This window comes from Neoarius graeffei, chromosome 25, assembly GCF_027579695.1.
Source record: "Neoarius graeffei isolate fNeoGra1 chromosome 25, fNeoGra1.pri, whole genome shotgun sequence".
NCBI lineage: Eukaryota > Metazoa > Chordata > Actinopteri > Siluriformes > Ariidae > Neoarius > Neoarius graeffei.
The window spans coordinates 3,694,627-3,721,691 of record NC_083593.1 but is presented as its reverse complement, the minus strand read 5'-3'; the positions used below and the strand labels follow the sequence as shown (position 1 = coordinate 3,721,691).

The 27,065-nt window shown below is 40.2% G+C and overlaps 2 protein-coding genes across 2 annotated transcripts; one reads left to right on the top strand and one right to left on the bottom strand.

Moving 5' to 3' along the window:
• The first annotated feature begins 4,582 nt into the window (after positions 1-4,582).
• Positions 4,583-15,025, top strand: tlx3b (T cell leukemia homeobox 3b). The gene is made up of 4 exons (XM_060908098.1): positions 4,583-4,706; positions 4,785-5,067; positions 7,777-8,017; positions 14,139-15,025. The coding sequence occupies exons 1-4, from the start codon at positions 4,596-4,598 to the stop codon at positions 14,341-14,343; spliced, it is 840 nt and encodes a 279-aa protein (XP_060764081.1). The 5' UTR covers positions 4,583-4,595; the 3' UTR covers positions 14,344-15,025.
• A 4,790-nt stretch (positions 15,026-19,815) lies between these two features.
• On the bottom strand, positions 19,816-26,477 carry npm1a (nucleophosmin 1a). Its single transcript, XM_060909197.1, has 11 exons — positions 26,362-26,477; positions 25,478-25,557; positions 23,096-23,215; positions 22,919-23,012; positions 22,600-22,712; positions 22,444-22,502; positions 22,296-22,347; positions 22,144-22,215; positions 21,537-21,671; positions 20,132-20,206; positions 19,816-19,998 (listed from the first exon to the last, which is right to left on the bottom strand). Exons 1-11 carry the CDS (start codon positions 26,399-26,401, stop codon positions 19,954-19,956), a joined length of 885 nt encoding a protein of 294 aa, XP_060765180.1. The 5' UTR covers positions 26,402-26,477; the 3' UTR covers positions 19,816-19,953.
• Positions 26,478-27,065: the final 588 nt, after the last annotated feature.

The window sequence follows — 27,065 nt, the reverse complement described above, 5'->3', positions numbered from 1 at the left end:
ACAAAGTTTACATACAAAAAATAACTGTGGCTATGTTAGGCTCAGCAAACTGTGGTACGTCTACATGCTGTTTAGCAAACAGTATTACATTCAGGATTTTTTTTTTGCCATTATTATGACAACTGTCATGCTAATAAATAATGTGATTCGAGTAAAAAATTTTTACATTATAGTTTTGGGAAAATGTGTACAAAGTTAACATGTCAGCATATCCCACAATGTCTGATCTGCTTTTGCTGATGTTAATGACGCTTTTTCCTCATCTCATCTCATTATCTCTTGCCTCTCTAGCCGCTTTATCCTTCTACAGGGTCGCAGGCAAGCTGGAGCCTATCCCAGCTGACTACGGGCGAAAGGCGGGGTACACCCTGGACAAGTCGCCAGGTCATCACAGGGCTGACACATAGACACAGACAACCATTCACACTCACATTCACACCTACGGTCAATTTAGAGTCACCAGTTAACCTAACCTGCATGTCTTTGGACTGTGGGGGAAACCGGAGCACCCGGAGGAAACCCACGCGGACACGGGGAGAACATGCAAACTCCGCACAGAAAGGCCCTCGCTGGCCACGGGGCTCAAACCCGGACCTTCTTGCTGTGAGGCGACAGCGCTAACCACTACACCACCGTGCCGCCCTCGCTTTTTCCTCATAATGTTAAATTTGTGAATAATTAGGCACAATTTCAGAAACTACAAACTGTTAAAAGCAAGTTAGAGATTGTTTCTTTGCAAAGTTTTCAGACCATGACCTTAGTTTAAATCATTATTTGGGCATCATGGTGGTGTAGTGGTTATCACTGTCACCTAACAGTAAGAAGGTTCCGAGTTCGAAGCTCGTGTCTGACTGGAGCCTTTCTGTGTGATGTTTACATCATCTCCTCGTGCCTGTGTGGGTTTCCTCCTTGTGCTCTGGTTTCCTTCTACAGTCCAAAGACATGTGGATTTGGTCAACTGACTATAATAAACTGCCCATAGGTGTGAACGTGAGTGTGAATTGACTTTGCGTAGCCCTGAGATAGGTTGGCGACCTGCCCAGGATGAACCCCACCTCCCACCCAGGCTCAGCTGTGATTGGCTCCCTGGCAGAAAAGCAGCACAGATAATGGATGGATGAGTTCAATTCCAGGCTCTCAAATAGCACAAAGTTAAAAATTTTAAAAATTAGTCTGACTTCATAAAGAACCAGAGAAGGGTTAATTTACAGAAACTGAGCAACTTTTAGTTTGTTAGACAATTAGCTGTGAACATGTTCACTCTTCATAATAATAATTGATGCTGTCGAGGTTAAAATCCTGGATCCGAGTGCAAATTATTTGGAGAATTTCATCTCATTCTCATCATCTCTAGCCGCTTTATCCTTCTACAGGGTCGCAGGTGAGCTGGAGCCTATCCCAGCTGACTACGGGCGAAAGGCGGGGTTCACCCTGGACAAGTCGCCAGGTCATCACAGGGCTGACACATAGACACAGACAACCATTCACACTCACATTCACACCTATGGTCAATTTAGAGTCACCAGTTAACCTAACCTGCATGTCTTTGGACTGTGGGGGAAACCGGAGCACCCGGAGGAAACCCACGCGGACACGGGGAGAACATGCAAACTCCACACAGAAAGGCCCTCGCCGGCCACAGGGCTCGAACCCAGGACCTTCTTGCTGTGAGGCGACAGTGCTAACCACTACACCACTGTGCCGCCCTATTTGGAGAATTTATACATCAAAATTCCTGATGTTTAATAAATGGACATGATGTTCAGATTTACCTCTATAATCACCAAAGGTCAATTAACTGTTGTGACTAACAACAAGAACAAAAACAATAATGGCTGTGAGGTCTTAATCGGAAAAACTGTTTGACCATGTGTGCACTGTTTTATTCAGAATTTTTCTGACAGAAATAAAGAAAAACAAAAATAGGTGAATCAATAAGTCAATAAATGATATAATGATGATTGTAAAATACCATTAGTCATATTTAAGCTATTTAGACTAGTTTCTACTACGACTAAACAACAACAACGATTGCAACCCTCACACTGTAGGCGTGGCTGTTGATGTCATAGTAACGGTTTGAAACTAATGAGCTGCTTATTTATTGACTGAGTAAATTCTTACTGAATGATAAAAAAGTTAGTTAGTGTGTAGAGCATGCTCTCTCTCTCTCTCTCTCTCTCTCTCTCACACACACACACACACACACACACACACACACACACACACACACGTTTGTTTCACAATCCTTGTGAGGGCCTTCCATTGACAATTATTGCAGTTAATTAATGCTGTGCTGCCCCTAAACCTCACCCGAACCTTAACCTCAGTAATAAAAAGGAAACTATTTGGCTCTTTTTAAAATTTTTGTTAAAAAAAAAAAGAGAGACCAACACAACAGCAATTTCCTTGTGGGGACCATCCAAATGTCCCCACAAGGTCGAAATTGGCAGATTTTACTATCCTTGTGGGGACTTTTGGTCCTCAGTAGTATAACACACACACACACACACACACACACACCTTTTTATACTCTGACCACACCATCATTTCTAAAATTCTGGCTCTAAAACACAGAGTGACACCAAATGACACTGGAATGAAGTGAACATCTTCAGCTATTGGACTAAGGACCTCCTCTCTCTCTCTCTCTCTCTCTCTCTCCCAGGGGAAAGGAGCTTTTTAGCATCAGCAGCAGTCGCTAATGGTCTATTAAAATATCAACTCCTTCACAGTTAACCGGATTTGCTTCTCCTCCGCAGCCCCCTGAAGCTAATCAAACGCAGCAGCTTTGAGCCGAAAAAGAGCCCAAACTTAATCTGGTTTAAGCGCCGCTTTTACACGGAAGCACTTTGGCAGCAGATCGAGTGTCCCAGTGGTCACACACACACACACACACACATACACTAAAACTGCGCTTTAATTGGACATGACAAGTTTTTGCGCTTCACTAATTGTTTCAATTAAGAGGCGTGTTAAAGTCACTGTTTAACACACTGTTTAATAAATATTCAGAAGATTGTTCGTGTGTGTGTGTGTGTGTGTGTGTGTGTAAAAATCATCCTGACTGCCAAGGTAAATTATTTAATATTAAGATCAAAGTAATTTACGGTGAAGAAAGGAACCTGAAAATGCTTTGATGTACATCTGCTTTGTAAAGACGGACAGGTGAGAGTTTAATTTATAGTTTAAACTGTAGAAAATGTTTTGTATGCCGCCTAGAATTAAAATAAACCGTCTCTTTTGGGTAGATCCGGAGGAATAATGTTTCATAATAAATTCTAAATACATTTTAAAAATAAAAATAATAAATGGTGTCAATGTACAGAGTGCGAAAATAATCATCCTAAAGGCAAAAATAAAATACAAATTTTATTAACTATTTACCGAATCACTAACCACCAGTTACTGATTAAGTAACACGAATTCCTAATAAAAGGATAAGCGGCTATAGATAATGGATGGATGGATGGATGGATGGATGGAATTCCTAATAAAAGTGAAACAATCTTTAAAAAAATACAACATTGCTTTTATTGTCTTATGTATCTTATATTTCTTGGTGTGTATTCTAAATGTTATATGTATATTATGTAAGCTATAAAATAGTTTATTAGCTTATGTAGGCATGTTATTGTCATCTTAACTAGGTCATATGTTCATCTCGATAATAATAATAATAATAATAATAATAATAATAATAATAATGCATAAATATCAGAATGATTAATTAGAGTTACATTATTAAAGCCTTTTCCACAGCAGGATCAATAAATAAAGCATGATTGTGTTTTTCCCTTCATGTAATAACCGATGATGTGATGGTGGAGAAGCCCAGGCTCCCCGCGCTGCTGGAGGCGAACTCAAGTTCGAATGGTTTTCTAATGATGCCGCTTTTAATACACACCGGCTCGAGTTTCTCATCCGACCGATCGATGGAGCGCTCTCTCTCTCTCTCACACACACACACCCCAGATTACCCCGTGAGAGACATCTCGCGTTCATCTGATTAACCCTAAACAGTGGGAGAACACCAGTGTGTTTTTTTGCTTTACACACACACACACACACACACACACACTTATTTTATAAACATAAAGCAATAAACTGTAACCAAAGGACTGAAATAAAAACCACTTATCACTTTAAAACACTTTAAAGTGTCCGACAGACAAACAGTTACATGAAGATACCGTGTAGGAGATTGAACAGGGGAGAAAACAGGAAAAAAGAAAAAGAAGAAGAAATTCCACTCCAGACCAATCAGAGAATGATGTCATAAAGTGTCCACCAGTGAGGACAGAAGAAGAGCAAAGTGACCAATGAGAAAAGAGGCGAACAGAAATGAAGTAGGAGGAGCTAAAAGACCAGGAGACAAACCTGGGACTGTGTGTGAAACCGGTCCAAGTCCTTCTGCCAAAAAAACTTTCCATGCCCGGATAGAGGCTGGCGCTACCCCGGAATCCTCTGCCGAAAAAAAAAAAAAAAAACTTCTCAGGAATTTAACCCTCAGTAGCGTTGAACAGCTATCAGTCATCTGAAAGTGGAATACAAGTCCCCAGAAGGGTATTCGGTCAGGTTTGTGGAAGGAGAGGATGGACCGAGCGCCAAGCTCCAGCCCCACGGGTCAGACATCTCAGCCTGGCCAACACGAACCCATCAGCTTCGGCATCGATCAGATCCTCAGTGGTGGAGAGCCAGAGAGCCAAAAACGACAACAGCAGCAGCAACAACAACAGCAGCAACAACAGCAGCAAAAACAACAGCAGCACCAACAGCAGCAGCAACAGAACTCGACACAGAACAGTCCGGACAGTGCGCACGGTCACCGAGCGGCCAGTCCGGGTCCGTACCCGGCTCTCTCTGGAGCTTTTCACGGTCTGGCCGCTCCGTATGATGAATCCGGTGCGTACGGGCCGAACTTTGCTCTGGCGCCCGGCGGTGTGATCAGAGTCCCGGCGCACAGACCGCTCACCGCCGCCGTGCCCCCCACTGTCCCCGCGCTCAGCGGCATCGGCTTCCCCTGGATGGAGAGCAGCCAGCGCTTCGCCAAGGACCGCTTTGCAGGTATCATCATCATCATCATCATTTACAAAAACAGAACAACAGCTCATTTTTATAAAACACGCGTCACTGCGCACAAGTCCAGCTGGAGCTCATCTCCAATCAGACTGCATGATTAATCCCTGAAAACACACCAACTCACTCCTGATGTGTCCATCTGAACCGAGCAGGACGAATCTTACAGAATTATTATTCATTCACAGGACTCACTGACAAATCAGGAATACTTCTGAATCCTTTCAGCTCACTTTTTTCCCTAAACACATCCAAATCCATCTAACCCTAAATTTAAAAAAAAGGGAAAAAAAAACCGATGGCACGAACTTTTATATTTTTAAGAGCAGCCAAAAAAAAGATTAAAAAAAAATTCATAGATTTGCAAAATTAACACTTTGAATATTCCTCATAGATTGATGTAAACATTCAGTATTAAATTTCCAGGTCCATCAAAGGAATTTCGTGTTGATTTTTAAATGATTGGTGTTACAACATATGGGATAATTAATACTTCAATATATTTTAAACAATTTGAAAGGAAGCTGGGAAACGGATGAGATATTTGGGCTCAGAGTTAATGGAGCTGTTGGAAGGCTGGTGGTGTGACCTCGTGTGTGTGTGTGTGTGTGTGTGTGTGTGTAAAGATGAGGCGAGATTCAGGAATTATGGGACATCAGACTTGGAGCATGTCAATTTCTCACAAATAAACTTTATAGATATCAATAAATAAAATGTACACTGTCTATATATCAGTATCACATTTTTTGGGGAAAAACTAATACACATTTAATCTCCTATAACGGGAAGAAAACAATGGAGTTTCTTTGAGCTGATGTCCCTTAATAACGCATATATATATATATATATATATATATATATATATATATATATATATATATATATATATATAAAATAACACAGACTCCAGTTAATATTAATATAGATATGTATTTCATGTGTTGTATATTTCTCTAGAGTTTAATCATCTAACTTTTTCCCCCAGAAGTAATAGCAGTGAAGTCTTCACGATATCCTCACGAGTATCGAATATTGCCTTTAAAACAAACTGGGTTATTAATATTCATGATGTCCCGAATCGTTAATTTATGCAAAACAACAATAACAACAGATTTACAATCAGCATTAAGCTCCTGTATTAGCGTCCATTAAGAGCAGCTGGTTCACATTCAGAGCAAATTCATAAATAGATAATGCCCTGTGTGTGTGTGTGTTGCGCTAAAACAGCGCCATATATCGCGCAGATTGATTTTAAAAGGATGGTGAATGGATAAAGAAATCAAACACGCTGTCAGGTTTTAAGAGTTCAGCTCCGGTTTGTGACGCGCGCGCGAGGCCTCCCCCGGTGTCGGTACAGCCATTCATCACCAATCCCGAAAAGAAAAAGGAAAAAAAAAACGCCAAGTGCTTTATCAATATTTTACGTATCAATATTTCAGCAGGGTTATTCATGGAGGCCCCATAGGCCTCACACTTTAAAGCGCGCGCGCGCACACACACACACGCACACACACAGAATAAATTTGGTGCATTATTGCGTATTTCAGTGGCGTGTCGAGAAATAATAGAAATAATGTTTCAGCTGTAGTCTGTAGGTCTGATTTAACATGCAAGTTACAGCATCTGACAATCAAACACACAATAAAAACAAGTCTGGCTCTCTCAATAAACAATTTTACGCATTTTTTTGTTTCAAAAATTAACCTTCCTGGGTCTAAAATAATTCTTCAATTTATACTAGGCCTCTGCATTACTTTCTGTTTCCCCAAAGAACAAAAGAAAGTAAAATTATTTCCCGTAATTACTGTGATTTATTTATTTTTTTACTTATTTCACCTGTTTTTTTCCCCACACTTCGGCTCGCGAGCCTGTAGCTCAGCTGAATCAGAGCACATTTCACTCCCTTTCACACCGAACAGCACCAAACTCTCAGCTTTTAATGCATTGGGGAGGAGTCGAGGGAAAACGGGTCATAAATTATGAACGATTTCGGCTAAATACGATCATCACACACACACACACACACACACACACCTTCTCACCATATATGTAAGATATATTACATATATAAATATTAATTATAAATAAAAAGGTACTAAAGATGCCTCTTGTGTTAACAACACCCCCCCACACACACACTTTTTTGTAAAATATGTGAGTGATATGTGATCACACGTGATAAACACGTGAACGTGCATGGCACTGTGGTTTACCCCGAACGTGCGTGTGTGACAGGTGAAAAAAAAGAACAACATGACCTACATGTAAAAAAAATAATAAAGACATGAAAATAAATGAGCAGCGAGAAAAAATAATTCTAAAACACGTGAATATCACGTTTCACGTGAAGTGTCGAACAAACGACGTGTAAATTGGACACACAAGAACATCACGTTTCTCTGAACAATTGTTTTTAGAAGTAACTTTCTAATCCTAATAATAATAATAATAATAATAATAATAATTAAAAAAAGTATTTCATGCAAAATCTCATTTCATGTAAACACTAAAATTAAACTCTATAATTAACAACAATTCTGCTTCCCCAAGTCGGTCTCTATCTGTTTATTATTTTGTTTATTATTATTTATTTTCTGTTTATTCCATACACACTTTTCCCCCCATGATGTTAATGCTCAATGATCACGTGTTCATTTGACACTTCCGGTTTGGAATAACCCTCTCCGTCCTCTCCAGCGGCCCTGACACCCTTCACCGTGGTTGCACGGCGGATCGGTCACCCGTACCAGAACCGGACACCGCCCAAGCGGAAGAAGCCGCGCACGTCGTTTTCACGCGCGCAGATCTGCGAGCTGGAGAAGCGCTTCCACCGGCAGAAATACCTGGCCAGCGCCGAGCGCGCGGCTCTCGCCAAGACCCTCAAGATGACCGACGCGCAGGTCAAGACGTGGTTCCAGAACCGGAGGACCAAGTGGAGGTGAGAGAGAGAGAGCGCGCGCTGCAGAAGCCTCATTTATTCTTTTGAAGCGCGCCGCTGTGGGAAATAACCGCGCGCGCGCGAGAGAGAGGGCAGGGTTAGAAGTGTCGCCATAGTTACTGCAGTTTGAACGCGCGCGCATGGGACGTCATCAGCAATGTTCCAGAATGTGGATTTGGCGGGAATTTGCAGTTTACCTCAGTGAGATTATTAAAAAAAAAATCCCTGTGTAAAAGCACACATTTACAGTTTTAATTTTAAAGTTGAAGTTTATTCTAGTTTACAAGTTACACTACCGTTCACAAGTTTGGGGTCACCAGACAATTTTGTGTTTTCCATGAAAAGTCACACTTTTATTTCCCACCATAAGTTGTAAAATGAATAGAAAATATAGTCAAGACATTTTTCTGGCCATTTTCACAAATGTGATGCTCCAGAAACTCAATCTGCTCAAAGGAAGGTCAGTTTTATAGCTTCTCTAAAGAGCTCAACTGTTTTCAGCTGTGCTAACATGATTGTACAAGGGTTTTCTAATCATCCATTAGCCTTCTGAGGCAATGAGCAAACACATTGTACCATTAGAACACTGGAGTGAGAGTTGCTGGAAATGGGCCTCTATACACCTATGGAGATATTGCACCAAAAACCAGACATTTGCAGCTAGAATAGTCATTTACCACATTAGCAATGTATAGAGTGGATTTCTGATTAGTTTAAAGTGATCTTCATTGAAAAGAACAGCGCTTTTCTTTCAAAAATAAGGACATTTCAAAGTGACCCCAAACTTTTGAACGGTAGTGTATATTCAGTTTTAGTGTATATAAATATCAGACATGTACCTCAAAACCCCAGCTTTACAATTAGCTAATTTCGCTAACATCTGCAGTCCTCACAGTGAAGTCCACACCTTTCCTACAGGACTTCGACAGTTTACATCCACAGATGTACGCTAAAGGCTGCGTTCTTTTTATTAGTCGTATTATTATTCATAACATCACCTATTTAATAAGTATATAAAATTATGAAAAAGGTAATCATGTGACCTGCAGCAGCTTGTTGACCGAAAGGAAAAAAAATTCCTCTGAAGACTGGACTGTTTTTCTCCTCAGTGTTCATTTTCAACATTCTGTCTTAAAAAAAAAAAACAGACAAAAATACCGGTACACACACATCCAGAGTTAATGAATATATTTCACAATAAGTTTGTAAGGATGAATTAAATGGAGTTGTCAGACTTCATGACTACGCTCTGAGGAAAACTCTACAGTACTACACCAGACACTTGCAGTGAGGGTGTACCATCGAAAACACCTTCTCTACCTTTAGTGTGAATGTAGTGAACCTTTTAAACATGAGTAAGTTAGACAACTGGAGGATAAAGCCCACTCTTGTACATTTAATTATCTTCAGAGTAATATTTATGCTACGCTAAAGGATGCACACTTAGTGTACTCTTAACAAGGAAACATCTCCGGTATTCAGGGAGAAGTGTTCACATCAGAGCAGCTTTTATTCATTTTGCTGTCAACAAGATCACATCCAAAGTGAGATCGATTTTATTTTTATATTATTTCGATCTGTTGCTAGTTGTGAGATTTCTGCCTTGACTATGAAGAAAAGAAACGTTTAATTCTTCTGAAACTAGTTGCAGCAATTATGGTGCAACACAACACAAAACAGTTTCAGATTAAATTATTCAATTATTTACTGTCGATTGCATTAACCTGCTGTAGATGTTTAAACCAGACAATAAAAATGCTGATGGTTTGTAGGATTTTTGTAGAAAAACAACTGTCATGACACACTGTGGTAACGCAAAGCCACAAAGATTCAGTACTCAGATTGCCAAAAGATGATTCAGATCAATACTTCGATTTAAGACAACTGAAATAAATCAAGACGATACTTGTAAGTCGATTATTATCAAAACAAAAGACAAACAACTCATCATTCAGGAGGGAACAATTGTGGGCTTGATGCAGATTCTCAAAGTTGAACAAAATATCTATCAGAGACGACTAAATCATATCGAACTATTGCAGATTCAGTAATATTGTCAAATAGAGTAGTTGCCTTTTGAATCAAAATCCTGTGGTATTGTACCAGATTCAAAGGGATTGTCAAATATCAAACTGCTGCTTTATGAATCAAAGTTGTATTACAGTGTGTTGTATTCAGTCGAATCATATCTTATCGTATTTAATCGAATCATAGCATATCATTTTGGATCAAATCAAATCATATCGTATGGTGCTGAATCGAATCATATTGTATCATTTTGAATCAAATCATATCTTCAATTGAATCACTTCATATCCTGTTGTACTGAATCTAATCATATTGTATCATTTAATCGAATCATCATTTTGAATCAAATCATATCATATTGAATTGAATCATATTGTATCTTATTGAATCAAATCATATCATATATTGAATCTAAGCAGCTTTGGTTGTATTGTCAAATATCACATTGCTGTTTTATGAATCAAAGTTGTATTTTGTTGTATTCAGTCGAATCATATTGAATCATATTGAATTTAATCATATCGTATGGTGTTGAATCGAATCATACTGTATCGTATTCAATCAAATCATATCATATCGTATTATATCGAATCCAAGCATTTTCAGTCGTATTGTCAGATACTGAATTGTTGCTTTATGAATCACAGTCCTATTATATCACAATAGATTCAGTGATATCATTAAATATAAAATAATTGAATGATGACTTGAAATTGTATCGTATCATACTGGATTCAGTGATATCAATAAAATATCTCATCAGAACCGTGTGGAAGCTTGCGGTTTCCTCCTCCAGTAGACGTCACTTTAGAGCTGCATCTGTGTTTAGTTATAAAACAGGACAAAATGCAGCCAGCTGCTGCGAACTGCCTGGAAAAACATCAGCACAAATCCACATCTGGCCCAGGTGCTGATTACAACATGACGGAAAACACAACCCACCGAACACGGCAGGCCTCTGAGTGCGCGATGGATTCAGCAGAGGTTCAACATGGCGACTCTTTAACCGACACAAACTTCCTCACAAGCTGCAGTTATTTTTTTACGACTTCATTTGCAGAGTATATATATTTAATGCGCAAGCTGTTGTTTCCACCCATCTTACATTTATTATAATCTTTAATCACGGCCATTAAAATGAAAAGTCAAGACAGAAACACTTTATTCTGCAGAATCAGCACCTCAAATGTTTAACATTTTACGCAGTTTCACAATGAGACAGCAGCAACGTGGAGTAAACCGTCACGACAAGCTGTTCTTACCGTGCGTTTAGGACTTACGACACGCATGTAACACACTTACAGCATGGAGAACCATCACACACTTCACGTCATATCGATCACGTGTGATTAGGCGATACAAGATATGAAAGTCCAGGTTGCTCCCTGAAAACCGCGCATGTGCATTCAAGGAAACACGTGACATCATGTGATCACGTGAAATCAATGGAATGAATCACGTCATGTGGATACCATGTGGATAAATTAACCCACGAACTACACGTGAACAAACAAACGAATGAATGAATAAATTAAAATCACGTGTAAAAATGAAACCACATTATCTACATGTGAAAGAAAACAATCTATAAATATAAATAAAAAGCAAGCAAAATTAACATGCAAAAAAAAAACGTGACCTGCATGTAGAAAACTCAAATGTGAAAATAAACAAGTACATAAATGCAAAAATGTGTAAATAATTGAATAAATAAAAAGCATGCACTATGTATGACAAATGTGCGCATGTGTTGAAAAACCACGTTGAAAATTTCACCTCTGAATTTTGTGCCTGTGTGTAAAAGGTTTCACTTTCACTTGTAATGTAAATTTTAATTAGTTGCCATGTCAGAAATCGAATCGCTAATCCGAAGAAACGTCCGCCTCTGACTTGCTGATGTGTGATAATTCCTCAGTAGAGAGTCAGAGGGAAATGAATTGCACTGTGATGAGCAAAAGTGCAGCTATTAAATCATCAACACGGATAGATTTACACTCAGGATCGTACATGCAGAGCGCACACTGTGAACACAACACTAACGCCACCCTTATGGACCTGATCTGGAGGAGGGAGAGATTTAGAGCAACTTTAATTGAATTGAACACGAGTGTAAATAAAACACAGCCCTGGAGAGAAAGCAGGACGTTTACAACCATGTTGTCTTCATTACCTCTGAATATCAACAAAACCCGCTCACATTCCACCTCCACGACTCTGACGATTTGAAAAGGATTTATTTTCAGATTTTTTTTTTTTGGGTCTTGCACTAATGCATTCCTCGATTTATTTCGCAAATGTCTGTTTCACCTACATCACCCACGACGAGTGCAGAGTAAACTTAACTCAAAACACACGCTCAGGAAAAAACAAAACTAGGACTATTAAATGTACATGTTCTTCAGCTGTGCCGTGGAGGAAACCTTTAAAGGTTCTACATAGAATCCTAAAACAGTGTTTTCTTATTAGAAAGAACCCATTTAGGAAGCGTAGGAACCTTTACTATTTGTTTTTTCACACAAACTTTGTTATAGATTTCTATTTTATGACTTCTACATTATCGAGTCACAACATTACAAAAGCATTTTAGAGTCCAAACGTTCGGTTTCCAGCACAAAATTAAATGTTACAAAAAAAAAAAAGTTTGCATCTGAGCAGCGTATTCCATAAGAGAGCACTTTTCAGATGAAAAAAGAAAACATAATGAAGGCTGCTGGGTTTTGGTGCAAAATGAAGAAGTGAGTGTGACAGTCAAAGTGTCCAGAAGAACTGTGGCTGGTTCTGTTAGACGCTCAGTAAAACCTACAGATCATTTCCACATAAAACTGACCTCACTGGACCTGAGACGGAGATTTATATGTATATTTTTAAAGCAAAGGGATTTGCCTTATCTCACACCAAATATTGACTTTGTTTCATTTATTATGGCTCACTGATTACTGCTTATAGTATTTATTTTAACGTTGAAACATTTCATTTCATTATTTTTAAGCCATTTGTGGTCCACAGCATTTCTTTACAAGTGCCTAAGACTTTTGCACAGCACTGTATACATGTAAAAAATCATTGTCCTGTTATATATAATTATTAATATACACCAAGTGAAAATGTGAATTTAATTGCATTAATCTCAACCTTAAAGAACATTAAATTTAGTAGGAAATTTCGGTGCCTTTACTGGACTTTTTAAATTCATGAAATATACTTGTAACTTTAAGACACTTTTTTGGTATTCTTAAAAGTCAAAGGAACTTGAAGTACATTTAAATGTTTAAATTTAGTCACTTGAAGTGACATCTTAAACGTTCTTTTTAACAGCATTTCATTATCTTTAAGAAATCGTGGAAAGTCAATTCAAGTTATAAGTAAATACACTGAAATTTAGCATTGCGTAAACTTTTAGGATATTTAAGAACAAAGCTGTTAATTCATCGAGTGATAATTGTCGTATTTTGCTTTTTTATACGCATCAGTGTGTTTAAATGTGTTTAAGCAGATTTACAGATAACACATGCTGTTTAAACTGAAATACTCCAGTAATTCAATCCAAACAGCAATGAACAAGACTCGACACGACAGATCTTAAAATTTCTGGGACAATCAATAACAATAATAATTTGATTTGAAAATATGTAACATGGATGATGATATATTAATAAAAAACTACATATATGTGTAGGTCATTTCCTAATCTCAAGCTGCAACAGGAAAAATCCAGTCACCTGGGATTGAAACCAGATTTGTGTCTGAATTATTTGGGTTCACAAGAAAGATGACCTTGAATAGTCAGATTTATTGACGTGATAAAATTACACAGTAAACCAATTATAAGATTATTAATTAAACCTATTTCTGTAAATAATTTCAAGCCTGAAAGTGTCTTCTTGTAATGATAGATAATTTTGAATAAACTTGGAAAAATGATCTCGTCACAGAATAAGAAAATTTAAAGCTTGGAAATAGTAAAAAAAACAACAACCAACCAACCAAAAAAAAGATGGTATTATTAATGTTATTAATATTAGGAGATAAATTCTGATTCAGAAGTTATTGTGAAGTCCAGATTTCTGACACTGTCCGTGCTCTGGTTTGGCAGACGGCAGACGGCGGAGGAGCGCGAGGCTGAGCGACAGCAGGCCAACCGACTGATGATGCAGCTTCAGCACGACGCCTTCCACAAGTCTCTGAGCGACCCGCTGCCGGCCGACCCGCTGTGCATGCACAACTCGTCCCTGTTCGCGCTGCACAACCTGCAGCCGTGGGCCAGCGACGAGGGCGCCAAGCTCACTGCGCTGGCGTGAGCCCCTTCATCCTCAATAAACACCCCATCACCCCTAATCACCCTATCAACCCCTCCCAGCATCTCACTCTCTCATCACCACACAGCTGCATCTCAAAGAACGACGGGACGTTTTCTGTACGGAGTGCAAACCATACCTCCAGAGTGGAGGATGAGCTCCAAAATGAACGAACACACACACGCAGAGCTGCTACATGGAGAGACTCATCTTTCTATCTCTCTGTTTTTTTCTGTCTCTCTCTCCCCCCTCCCTCCCTCCCTGCATAATCTCATCATGCTGAGGGAACGCCGCAGAGACACATAACCGAGGATAAATTATTCAGAACATGACCTCCCACGGCCCTTACAATGGGCAATCTGAACATAAAGCTAACAAGGATACACACACACACACACACACACACACACACACACACACACACAGAGGCCTGAGAAAAAAAATCAGGACTGCTTACATTTTCGTAAGGGTCAAGGGCTATTCTGCGGTTTCATCTTCAGTTTCTAACAGCTGACGAAAGCACATCTTGATTTAACGTCGTCAAGTTAACGTTTGAGCAACCAATCACAATCCTGAATTCATATGACATCACCAAAACTAGCTAAATTGAGAACTAGATTTGACCTAAATTTAAAAAAAAAATCTCTCTCTTTTGTTTTTACCAGCTGGCCGACTCAGGAGCGCAAAATTACACTGCAGTTACGTGAATGAATGCTTTATTTTTTATCTTATTACATAGTTATTACACAAGTAATAGTGGTTAAAAAATCTATAAAACTCTTATATAAAAAATTAATATATTTTACACAAGATAATAACCTGAGGTTTGCTAGCTTGCTAACAATCATAGAGATTGTCTTAATCACAACAAAATAGGTGATATATTTATACAAGTAGCTATATTTTAATTTTACTATATACTAGTTAGCACCATATGTACTAGCGTGTTAGCAAATCTGGCCCCCAAGTTTACATACTTCCTGATTTATACACAATATAATAGCCTAAAGTTAGCTCTCTTGCTAGCAAACATGGGGACCGTTGTAATGTAACGCAGGTGCTAGGCAGCCTGGCGTATGCTTTTAATCACAATGTAATAGTTTTTCTATTGATATGTTTGATAGTTTACTGGTGAAGTCGGCTAACTGCTTGGAGGCAACGTTAGCATTAAAACACATTTAGCTTGGCTGCTGTGGCACTTTTTTTTGAGGCTAAAAGATAGAGAATTAGCAAATACAAAACAGGATTATAAATATAGTTTATAAAAATATCAGCATGTCATATCTAGCTTGAAGTTCCAGGTGCCTTTATGCTCGGTATCTGGTTAATGTTTGTGCAACGCGCTCGCAGAACTATTTTACTGTGTTTCAGGTTTAAAGCAGAATTTTGTCAGAGGAAATGATAAAGTCAGTTTAGGCAAATTGGTGATGTCATACGGTCAAGTTTGCGAGAAGTTGATCAAATTCTAACGTTCTGGCTCGACAAAATTGCAACGTGCGTGAGTGACGACGCTCATCTCATTTTTTTATTTTTAAAATCATGAGGCATTATTTCAGAAATGACGAATGAATTAATTGTTTGACTCTTATAAAAAAAGAAACAAGAAGGCTGTACAGTACTGAAGGTGTGCCATGAAGAGAAGTTATATGCAGTGGTGAATAAAATGTTTAAGATGTTTCTAAAACACTCTCGATGCATCCAAATGCTGTGTATTATACGTACATTGTATTGTAATTCCTATGTAAATAACTGGAAATGTAATTAAACCCTCCTTTTTTTTTGGCTTCTAACTTTCTTTTGTGGTGCTTTATTGTTACCTCACCCAGAAGTGCTTTATACACTTCTCTGCTCGAAGATAGTGTGATGAAAGTTGCGCTTTAACTGGACACCATTATGCACGCCGCAGCACTGAAGCACTTAGGGCCTCACACAGGCTCCTGTGGGATCGTAAACACGGCCGGCGATTTCCCACCCGAGTGCTGACTCTGAGGAACTGACCCACCTGAGAGAGAGAGAAGGAGGGTGGGGGGGCAAATGGAATGCCGTCCATTATAAAGCAATTTAACATTACAATAGGTGAACCCGCTATCCTATCATAAAGCTCTCTGAATGTTTAACAGCTAACAGCCGCCATTAATAAACGTTCAGAGACCTGGCTAATCCACAACACAGGAAGGCCTCTGGCCTCCCCTGGCCCCCCCCGTAGGCCCACAGGGACAATGACATCATTCAGGGAAAGTGAAATGCAGTATACAGTATGACCCAATGAGCTGCAGTGGTCTGGCTCCATCTAGTGGCTGAACCGTGTAGCTTATTTAAAGTCAAAAAGGTACAGTATTTGTGATATCCAGGATAGATTTTAGTTTTTTTTGTTTTTTTTTGTTCCTGTTCTACACGGCTTTAAAAAGCAAGAAAAAAAAAAAGCTATATGCTGCTTTTAGGAATTATAAGCAGCACCACACATTAGTACTAGTGTTTGTACAAGAAGGTTTTCCAGCTTCAATGTGGAAAAATCAGGGACACACCCTCCCCTGCCCTCCAGACACAATTCAAATAAATAAAATAAACATTTTTTTCCTTTTAAACCATTTTCCTGCTTTGATATCTTAAGTTCATTATTTCAACATCATCTCTAATCAATCATAGAACATGAATGCTAATTTGAAATTGCCTGGAGTATTGATCCAATGACCCTGTTTTCTCTTTTTTATATAATGAAATTAAAATAGATCTCCTTTATGAAACATAGTCCATGACCTATAGGATTGACTGGTAGGAATATTTATTTAGATTTTTCGAAATATAAAAATATATAGGCGGCACGGTGGTGTAGTGGTTAGCGCTGTCGCCTCACAGCAAGAAGGCCCGGGTTCGAGCCCCGTGGCCGGCGAGGGCCTTTCTGTGCGGAGTTTGCATGTTCTCCCCGTGTCCGCGTGGGTTTCCTCCGGGTGCTCCGGTTTCCCCCACAGTCCAAAGACATGCAGGTTAGGTTAACTGGTGACTCTAAATTGACCGTAGGTGTGAGTGTGAATGGTTGTCTGTGTCTATGTGTCAGCCCTGTGATGACCTGGCGACTTGTCCAGGGTGTACCCCGCCTTTCGCCCGTAGTCAGCTGGGATAGGCTCCAGCTTGCCTGCGACCCTGTAGAACAGGATAAAGCGGCTAGAGATAATGAGATGAGATGAGATAAAAATATATAGAGAGACAGCTAATAACCAGTCTAAACTCTCTGGGTATGGGTGAGGTATTAGCACGATTAGCTTAATTTAGCACTGACTAGTTAAAAAGCAGCCCTGGCTACTGGTTAGTTGGATAGTAGCCCTGTCATTAGTAAACAGCATAATTATGTTGTATATATGTATTTGTTTGACTTTCAGTTCATGATAATGAGGAAAACCCTCATCAATTAATCAGATTAAACAACATACCATATGCCCCTCTGAAGTGAAAATAAATTCAGTGATTCCCCAGTGAAGACTTGTAAAAGACATAATCCTGTTTTATAAGGGACATGTAGAACCCCACTCTTAAACATTAGTGCAGAAACTAATAGAATTTCTGAAAAGATTAGCAGGGTAAACTAGCTAATTAGGGAAACCAACTAACAGGTTCTCTAGCAAGCTAGCTAACACAAGGCTAACTATTTTGCAATTAGCATAATTATCCAGGTTAAACTATTGAATAGAGCACTGTGCTGCTGTATTATTTTAAGTATCATAGTAGTCAAGTTTAATAGCATGCTAGCTAACAGAAGGCTAATTATACACTCACTCTCCACTTTAATAGGAACACCTGCATACCTGCTCGTTTATGTTAATCATATGGAAGCAGCAGCACAACGCATAAAATGTTCACATCAAACATCAGGATAAGGAACAGCAGCCAAGGATTTCTGGTAACTTGAACTGTGGGATGGTTGTTGGCACCAGATGGACTGGCTTGAGGATTTCAGAAACTGTTAATCTCATGGGATTTTCACACAATGGTGCAAAAATACCATTCAGAGTGACAGTTCTGGCTGGAAACTCAGTGTTGAGCGAGAGTTTAGAGGACAATTGCCAGACTGATTTGGGCTACCAGGAAGTATAGAGCAACTCAATCACTCTTTACAACTGTGGTGAGCAGAAAAGTATCTCAGCACACACCAAACATCAAGCCTTGAGGTGGATGAGCAACAATAGAAGGCCACATTGGGTTCCACTCCCATCAGGCAAGAACAGGGAGCTGAGGCCAGGGTGTCTTTTTCTACAAAGTCTTCCCGTCAAGTTTGGCCATAATATTAGACACCTATCTAGTGCATAATTAAAACGAGTACCCAGGTCAGATTCACTGCCCATCACATTTTCTCAGCTATTAGCTGTAATACTGTGCAAAATTCTTAGGCACAAAGAAATGCTGTGGACCAAAAATGGCTTAAAAATAATGAAATATTAACAAAAATATTATAAAACAGCAGTAAGCCATAATAAAACAATCAATATTTGGTATGAGATGACCCTTTGCTTTAAAAAGTCTCAGGTCCAATGAGTGCAGTTTTATAAGGAAACGAGCTGCAGGTTTTACTGAGCATCTTACAGAACCAGCCACAGTTCTTCTGGACACTGTCACACTCGCTTCTTCATTTTGCACCAAACCCCAGTAGCCTTCATTATGTTTTCTTTTTTAATCTGAAAAGTGGGGTCTTTTGTAATATTATGTAATATTCCTGTCACATTAAATTTTGTACTGGAAAACTAACTTTTGGTACTCTAAAATGTTTTTGTACTGACTCGATAATATAGAAGTCATCAAAGAGAAATCTTGAACAAAGTTTATATGGAGAAAAAAAAATAGGTGTAAGACTTTTGCACAGTACTATGTATCATGTAGCTAAAACCCAAGTAAGCCAACAGTTAAAAAATGATGAACAAAGGTGAAGATATTGAGCAATCAGGCTCAATATTTTCCTGCTCAAACAAAATTTAAAAACAGGTGCAGTTGAGTTATTTATTTCTATTCTTATTGAAAACTTCAGCAGCTTGGATCTTATCCTGATTATAAAAAGTGTTGAAAATTCCACTTTACTCTGCTTTTTACTTAAAGTTGTTTCTGAAGCAGGTGCAATTCAACATGGCGTAGAAATAAGTCATAGAAAGTGCCACCCCCAAAAGTTTTTTTAAAATTCCTGTGCAGTAAAATTTTTCATTGCAAATGAACAGACAAGTTTCATTTCTCCCAACTCAGTGGACAGAGAACGTCTTCTCAGAGTTAAACCTGCCGACCTGTGCCATTTTACAGTATTCACAATTGCAGCTTCATACATGAAATTCTTACACGATGCAGAAACGTTCAGAAACAATGTCCCTTCACTGCACTCATGATGGAATTTATAGCTCAGGAGAAGCACACACAGCCTCACAGAGGAACCAGAAACCCAAAGGAGTTTCTGAACATGACTGAAAAAAATAAAAAGTCAAGAAAAACAAGGAACGTGGGTGGTATAAAGTGACTTTTAAATGAACTTTTTAAAAAGAACGGCACGGATCAGACAGAACAACTCAGGATGGAGAAATTTAAAAAAAAAAAAACAACAACAAAAAGACAAGACATAATTTAACTGAGTAAAACGTTGGATTAATTCTTCAATGTCTGTCTCCACTGCCACAGCTCACCCATCACCTGTGGAGAGGGCAAATATTTATAATTAAACATTTCACTAATGGTCATTACTACATTACATTCATATAAAGGTAAATTAATTTGAATGGAAACTTAAAAAAAAAAAAAAAAAGTGATAAAACCCAATAAATACCTCTGAATCAGTAACTTTTAAGCAGTTCTTCACATAGTTTTCAAACTTTGGCTGAAGTTTGGGTAGCTGCACTCCCTGCAAACAAACACCACAATGTTTAAATGTCACACCTCATATCGCTTGAAGCAGCTTTGTATCCTCTCTCTCCCCCCCCGGACAAAAAGTTGCACCAAGAAGCAGGCAGAGTTTAAGTGGATCAGCAAACTGCCACAATCCTTTCGTTCACGACATCTTGCTTGCTAGCTCCAGCCGTGGAAAAGTAGCACTGGAGAAGTAACATTAACGTACTAGATTTCGCAAATGAAAATAACATAGTAAAGAACGACCTACTTTCATAGGACGAGGTCATTTCATGGACACGACAGACGACCAGTAAGTCAGTTTCCCGATCACCGTGTGCAGAGAATGGCTATCAAGGTCAAGGCAAAACCCAGAAGCTGGGGCAGAGCAGCGAGAAATCTCACGATCGAGCGTTACAATAACGATGCGACTCTGGATGGTTTATTTTACACACGTTGGAATAATTAAGAAATATGTAAACACCTTTAACTGTTAACAAAACCCAGGTGCATATACAAGACACGAGGAAGAAACTGATATGGAATTAATATAAATATCTTTGAAAACATTTAATACAAAAGATCTCTTGAAAAATCTAACACTTAAGTTGAGCCACAAATAAATCTATCCACGTCCTGTACTTAAGCTCCACCCCTTCATGGACATGAACACTAAGCAGAAGAACCAACTTTAAAGTTGAATTGTGATCAGCGCTGCATTTCCTGTCTAGTCTCATCTCCGAGTCATAATGTCGACTGCTGACTCCATTAATTACTGCCGCAATTTGCTGACAGCGCAGACCGTCACTTCTACACAGGTTTATAATTAGCTTTAATTACTTCATCACTTGGAGACTGGTCAACTCAACGATTTCCGCACCAAACAGAATAACCGTGCGTTACCGCGGTTGGTTTTTGAGAAAAAAAAAAAAAAAAACTTGCTTTTTTTCTGAGGCTTGGTTATTAGAATTCAGATTAATACACCTCAAAGATATTTTATTATCCGCTCAACAAAAGCTGCAGGATTTCCAAAAACTTTGGGTTCGAGTCCTTGGTGCTTGCTGTGCAGCAGCGGATGATGTATGAAACTGAATTCCTAATCAGACACAGCTGAAGTTCATTTACAGTTAAAATGCCGCCTGGTGAGCGCAGGCACAGGAAACTGTTCGTAACTTTTTTATAATCATATAAACAACGATAAAATACATGGAAATGGGGGAAAAAAAAAAAAAAAGTTTTTTGCTGACTGGCCAAGAAAACCCCAAAACAAGAAGTATCTCTTTTTAAGTTCATCTTAAAAAACACATTTATTTGCACATCATGTGCTTGTGAACCTTGAAACACACCTTGCCTACGGCAGCCATCATCTTAGACTTGAGATCCAGGACGCTGAGAGGTGTTTGTGGAGTCTTGGGCGTTTGTGGGCTTTTGGGGGTCTGTGGTTTCTTCTCGTTCTTCTTGCCAGCGTCTGGTGTCTTGTTCTGTTTAAAAAAGGTTTTACATATGGATCACAATATCAACGCAAGTCCCTGTTAATGAGTTGTTACTATAGAAACGATAAGTGCATGAATTCAAAGATCTGCAGTTAAAAAGAAATTCCTTCTAACCAATCAGGATCCAGTGCTGTGGTTTAAGAGTTTATAGATAATGGGAAGATAAAGAATGATCAAGCTTTCTTTTATCACAGAATTCACTACAGAACTACAAGCCCAGGGGGTGGAGCTAAATCTGATCCAACTCCTCCTATGACCACACACCGTGTTACATAAACACATACAGACTCTTCGCTTGACTCCACTCAGCTCCACCCACACAGGAAGAGCTGATCAGATCTGACTCCACCCCACAGACTGTTACTTCCGCAGCGTGGGGTATATGTAATGTACACAGCTCGGAAACTATGAACGTCAACAATAGAAAGTGCTGGAAGTTCTGCATGTTTTGGACAGGTACCTGTTTGGGTGCTGGCGTGTTGGATTTGCCGTTCTGAGCAGGAGTCTGCGGTTTGGCTGCTGGTTTCTTGGCCTGAAACACAAACACCAACATTAACTTCATGCACGCTTTACATTTAAACTACACTGCGAGAACACACGCAAGGATTCAACCTTCACGGGCGTTTCCTCTTCGCTCTCCTCTTCTTCCTCATCCTCCTCATCCCTGAAAGAAAGATCCAGATTTAAAAAAAACACTAACCACATAGAAAGCCATTAAACTAGAACAAGTTCACACAGGTGCAGCTTAAAGTGCACTCACTCATCATCATCATCATCTTCATCATCATCTTCATCCTCCTCTTCCATCTTCATCTTTTTCTATAGACAGGAAAAAAAAAAAAAATCAGATTGAAATCAGAATAGCATGAGCAGCAGCAACACATCACAGTGAGCCCAGTGATTACTGAACACTCACTGATGGCTTTGTGGTGACCAGAGCTGCTCTCTTCAGAGGAGTCCTTGTCTCCTCCTCCTCTTCTTCCTCCTCCTCTTCATCATCTTCATCGAAAGACTGATCTCCGCCCATCACTACAACGACAACAAAGTTTAAGTCCCTCAAAGATCAGCAGGTCTGTGTGTCAAAATGACTTCAAGTAGCATGAAATTTCTGAAGCAACGCACAATAAACTAATGGAATTACTTGAAAACTCCAGGTTGATCTAACTCGGATTGATTTTCTTCTCCAACTCCTTTGAAACCCACAAATAAACATGATCAGCACACACATTACTTACTGACAAGGTGCTGGCCGCTGACGTAAACTGGACCGGAGCCGGTACGCAGACGGAAAACAACAGGAGGAGTGATCTCAAACCCACCCAGACACACCTGAAACACGAGTCCACTTCAGTCAAATCCAACTTCACAAACATGCAGGCATTCTAAAAAGACCAACAGTCTGAAACACTCACACTTGGCATTGTGGACGGCTTCAGCGTAGCCAGCACGGCTTTGACCTTCTGACCTTCGGAGTCCTGGCCCTCGACTTCCACGACGTTCAGCTCGTCTTTGGTGGCCTGATCGACGCACGCCTGCGGGATGAAACTTCAGCTTAATTTTTTATTTGACTGGATACAATTACCAAGACGATCTTTAACTCGGAATGGGTGATGATTAATTAACGCCAATGAATTGGTGCTAAACTGTTACACAAACGTGCACATGTGAAACAGGATGATCCACAAACTTGAGCAATGATTTTTTTTTTAAGAGAAAGATTTACGAATCATTATTTATAGTAGTCCTAAGAACAAAAACGTCCTAATGCTGTTAGACACCTTCAGTGCACGGTCACTTCAATTTGAAACACTACAAACTATGTTTTGCAGCATGCAATGTGTTTTCGCAGACAAATAAAAGTATGGAGCATTTTTTTCGGCATTGGGATTTTTTCTGGCAAACCTATAACATAATACATATACATTATCACATATACACAACGGGCGGCACGGTGGTGTAGTGGTTAGCGCTGTCGCCTCACAGCAAGAAGGTCCTGGGTTCGACCCCCGGGGCCGGCGAGGGCCTTTCTGTGTGGAGTTTGCATGTTCTCCCCGTGTCCGCGTGGGTTTCCTCCGGGTGCTCCAGTTTCCCCCACAGTCCAAAGACATGCAGGTTAGGTTAACTGGTGACTCTAAATTGAGCGTAGGTGTGAATGTGAGTGTGAATGGTTGTCTGTGTCTATGTGTCAGCCCTGTGATGACCTGGCGACTTGTCCAGGGTGTACCCCGCCTTTCGCCCGTAGTCAGCTGGGATAGGCTCCAGCTTGCCTGCGACCCTGTAGAAGGATAAAGCGGCTACAGATAATGAGATGAGACATATACACAACACTTAATGATATTTCCACAAGTTTACTAAACCAGTGCAGGAGAGCACTGACCCAATCAGGCCATGATGGTTTCGGTGTGAATCAAAATATTACACTGTAGGACTTTATAACTGAGACTGTACAAAAAATATTACAAGGACCCCTGTGTAAAAAAAAAAAAGTGTGCACTAATCACTTCCGGTGTGCACTCTAACACACAAACCTATCAAATTAACGTTGTGTTCACATATATACAGATATGATAGTGGTATAACTGTATCGATACAAAGTATACCGGTACAGTTTAGTGCATCTGTCCACACTAGCGAGAAATGTTTGCGGTTTTCTTTCACGGTAGTTGAAATGCGCGTGCGCAAAATGTTTCCGTGGTTACCGAGTAACTTCCTTCTGAGAATATGGCGGATGAAACAACGCGTGTGTGCTTTTTGTTGTCAATGTACAGTCTGTATTTCTGGTGGTCATTTATTCAGTCGAATCGTATAAAACGCGCAAGGCAGTTGAGAAAGAAACAATAGGGGTGTTCACACGGCACATATTTGCATCGATGCTGCACCGATGTATCTTGTTGCGATATATCTTACACCGGTGTAAATTTTGTGGAACGTTCACACGTCACAAACCTGCTTACTCGAGAGAAGCGCGTTAGCACCGGCGCAGCCCCACTCGCGTTCACACGGCAGTTTTTGCGACCGTGCTATACGATAGTAATAATGCGGAAATGAAATATGCGCATGCGTGAAAATGTACTTCCTTTTCCAGATTGTCATGGCATCACCAAGTGCCGGAAAAACAACGTGGATGAAGACACACAGTTCTGTTGTTGTTGATATTTGGCATTTTGGAAGCGCAAAATACCAGGATGCAAATTATGCAATGCCCGTATGTAATCAATGCTCCTCACATGTAGCGAGTCTACCCCGTAGCGTTCAGACGTCCCATTTTATATCGGTGCTGCCCTGCAAACTAGCATTTACTCTGGAGTAAATTTCTTAAACCACCTCCCGAGCAGGGTTAGATTTGCACCGGTTTAAGCAGCTTTCAGGGGCGACACCGGTATAACTTTGTACCATGTGAACACTCTACTGGGGCAGCCCCGATGCTACACCGGAGTAAAAGTTGCCGTGTGAACACCCCTAAAGAAAATGAATCTCCCTTTCTCTCCCTCCCTTTCTTTGCTCCATGCAGCTCCACGGTCGTTTCGTTTTCGCATTATATTTGTATCGATACAGAACCGCTTCATCTATCCACACTACAGCGAAGCGCTACAGTACCGATACTGTACTGGTACGAAACCCATACATTTGTGGGTTTCGTACCGGTACAGTTATACTGCTACAGTACCGGTATAGTTGCTAGTGTGGACAGGTGTTGCGGTACGAAGTAGTATCGTATCGGTACAGAATCCCTAGTGTGGACAGGGTATCAGGAATATAAAAGATCAGGAGCCTCGCGAGCTCCATGCACGCACCATCCTGACGGACAGCTGATGCTCGAAGTCGTCATCCTCGGGGTTAAAGGTCACTTCCTTTCCCTGCTTCAGCTCACAGCCTGTGAAATAGTTAAACACAAACATGTCTAGAGAGAGAAAGCAAGCAGATGCAAACTGATTCACCACCGGGAACAGAAACGGGACCGAGGGAGTCAAAATGTACCGGGAAGCGCGTGAAGGGTTCAGAGTGGAGCCTCCACGTGCTCGCGGTGTGTGTGTGTGTGTGTGTGTGTGTACACGCGCGCGCCATCTGGCGAAAACAGCATAACCAGAAACAACTTATAAACTCATTCAAAATGTTTCAGTAATTAAGGAGAATAAAATGAGGATTGTGACCAAAAACAAAACAATCAGGCCTGAAACCTGGACACCGACTGAGCCACGCGCTCCACTTACCGTTGTGAGTATTTTAATATTTAATAATAAAATTATTATTAATTTAAATTAAAAAAAAGGACAAGAAATGCAAAAATACTCTTGATAAAGTGAGTCACGTTCTTTTCAAACGCATCCCGAGATCAGATTATTTCCTCTGGAATGTTTTAAAGGCCGCCGCCGCCATTTTGGAAATCGCGTCACACGTGTGCGCGCGCGTGTAAAAGAAAAAACCAACAACCCCGAGTTAAATAAACGAGCTAACACAACTTAAAGCCGAATTTATAATCATAATAAAGACTTTTATCCAAACACACACAGACTCATAAAGTTATATAACCGCTGATGATGGAATTCTGCACGAGCTAAACTTAACGGTTTTCCGAGCTAGCTCTGGTGAAACAAAACTCCTCATTCCAACTCCATCTCCATCCCACTCAGCCCGCCGCTGCTTTACAGACGCAGGAGGAGAGAAGGATGAACAGTACCGTAAAGGAAAGTCTGAGGGCCCATCTGTTCGGGTTCCATGAGGACTGGCGCGCTGGATAACTCTGTGCAGAGCCGGTGCGGTGGAGGAAAACCTGTCTGTACGGCACACGAGGAGGGTCATACAGCCCCCGTTCCGCACCGCCCACTTTAGGGCGTTCCAACAAATTGACCAATGAGTGGACGGCTACGACAAAAAGCAGGCGGGACCACTGGTGTTAACAGAAGTGGACTGATGCTGCGTTCATGTGCTATGGGAAGATGATATTTACCAGTGTGTTGTGTTCATATGCTTTTGTTATTGTTCATCTCATCTCATTATCTGTAGCCGCTTTATCCTGTTCTACAGGGTCGCAGGCAAGCTGGAGCTTATCCCAGCTGACTATGGGCAAAAGGCGGGGTACACCCTGGACAAGTCGCCAGGTCATCACAGGGCTGACACATAGACACAGACAACCATTCACACTCACATTCACACCTACGCTCAATTTAGAGTCACCAGTTAACCTAACCTGCATGTCTTTGGACTGTGGGGGAAACCGGAGCACCCGGAGGAAACCCACGCGGACACGGGGAGAATACGCAAACTCCACACAGAAAGGCCCTCGCCGGCCATGGGGCTCGAACCCGGACCTTCTTGCTGTGAGGCGACAGCGCTAACCACTACACCACCGTGACGCCTTTGTAGTTGTTGACAAATTAAAGA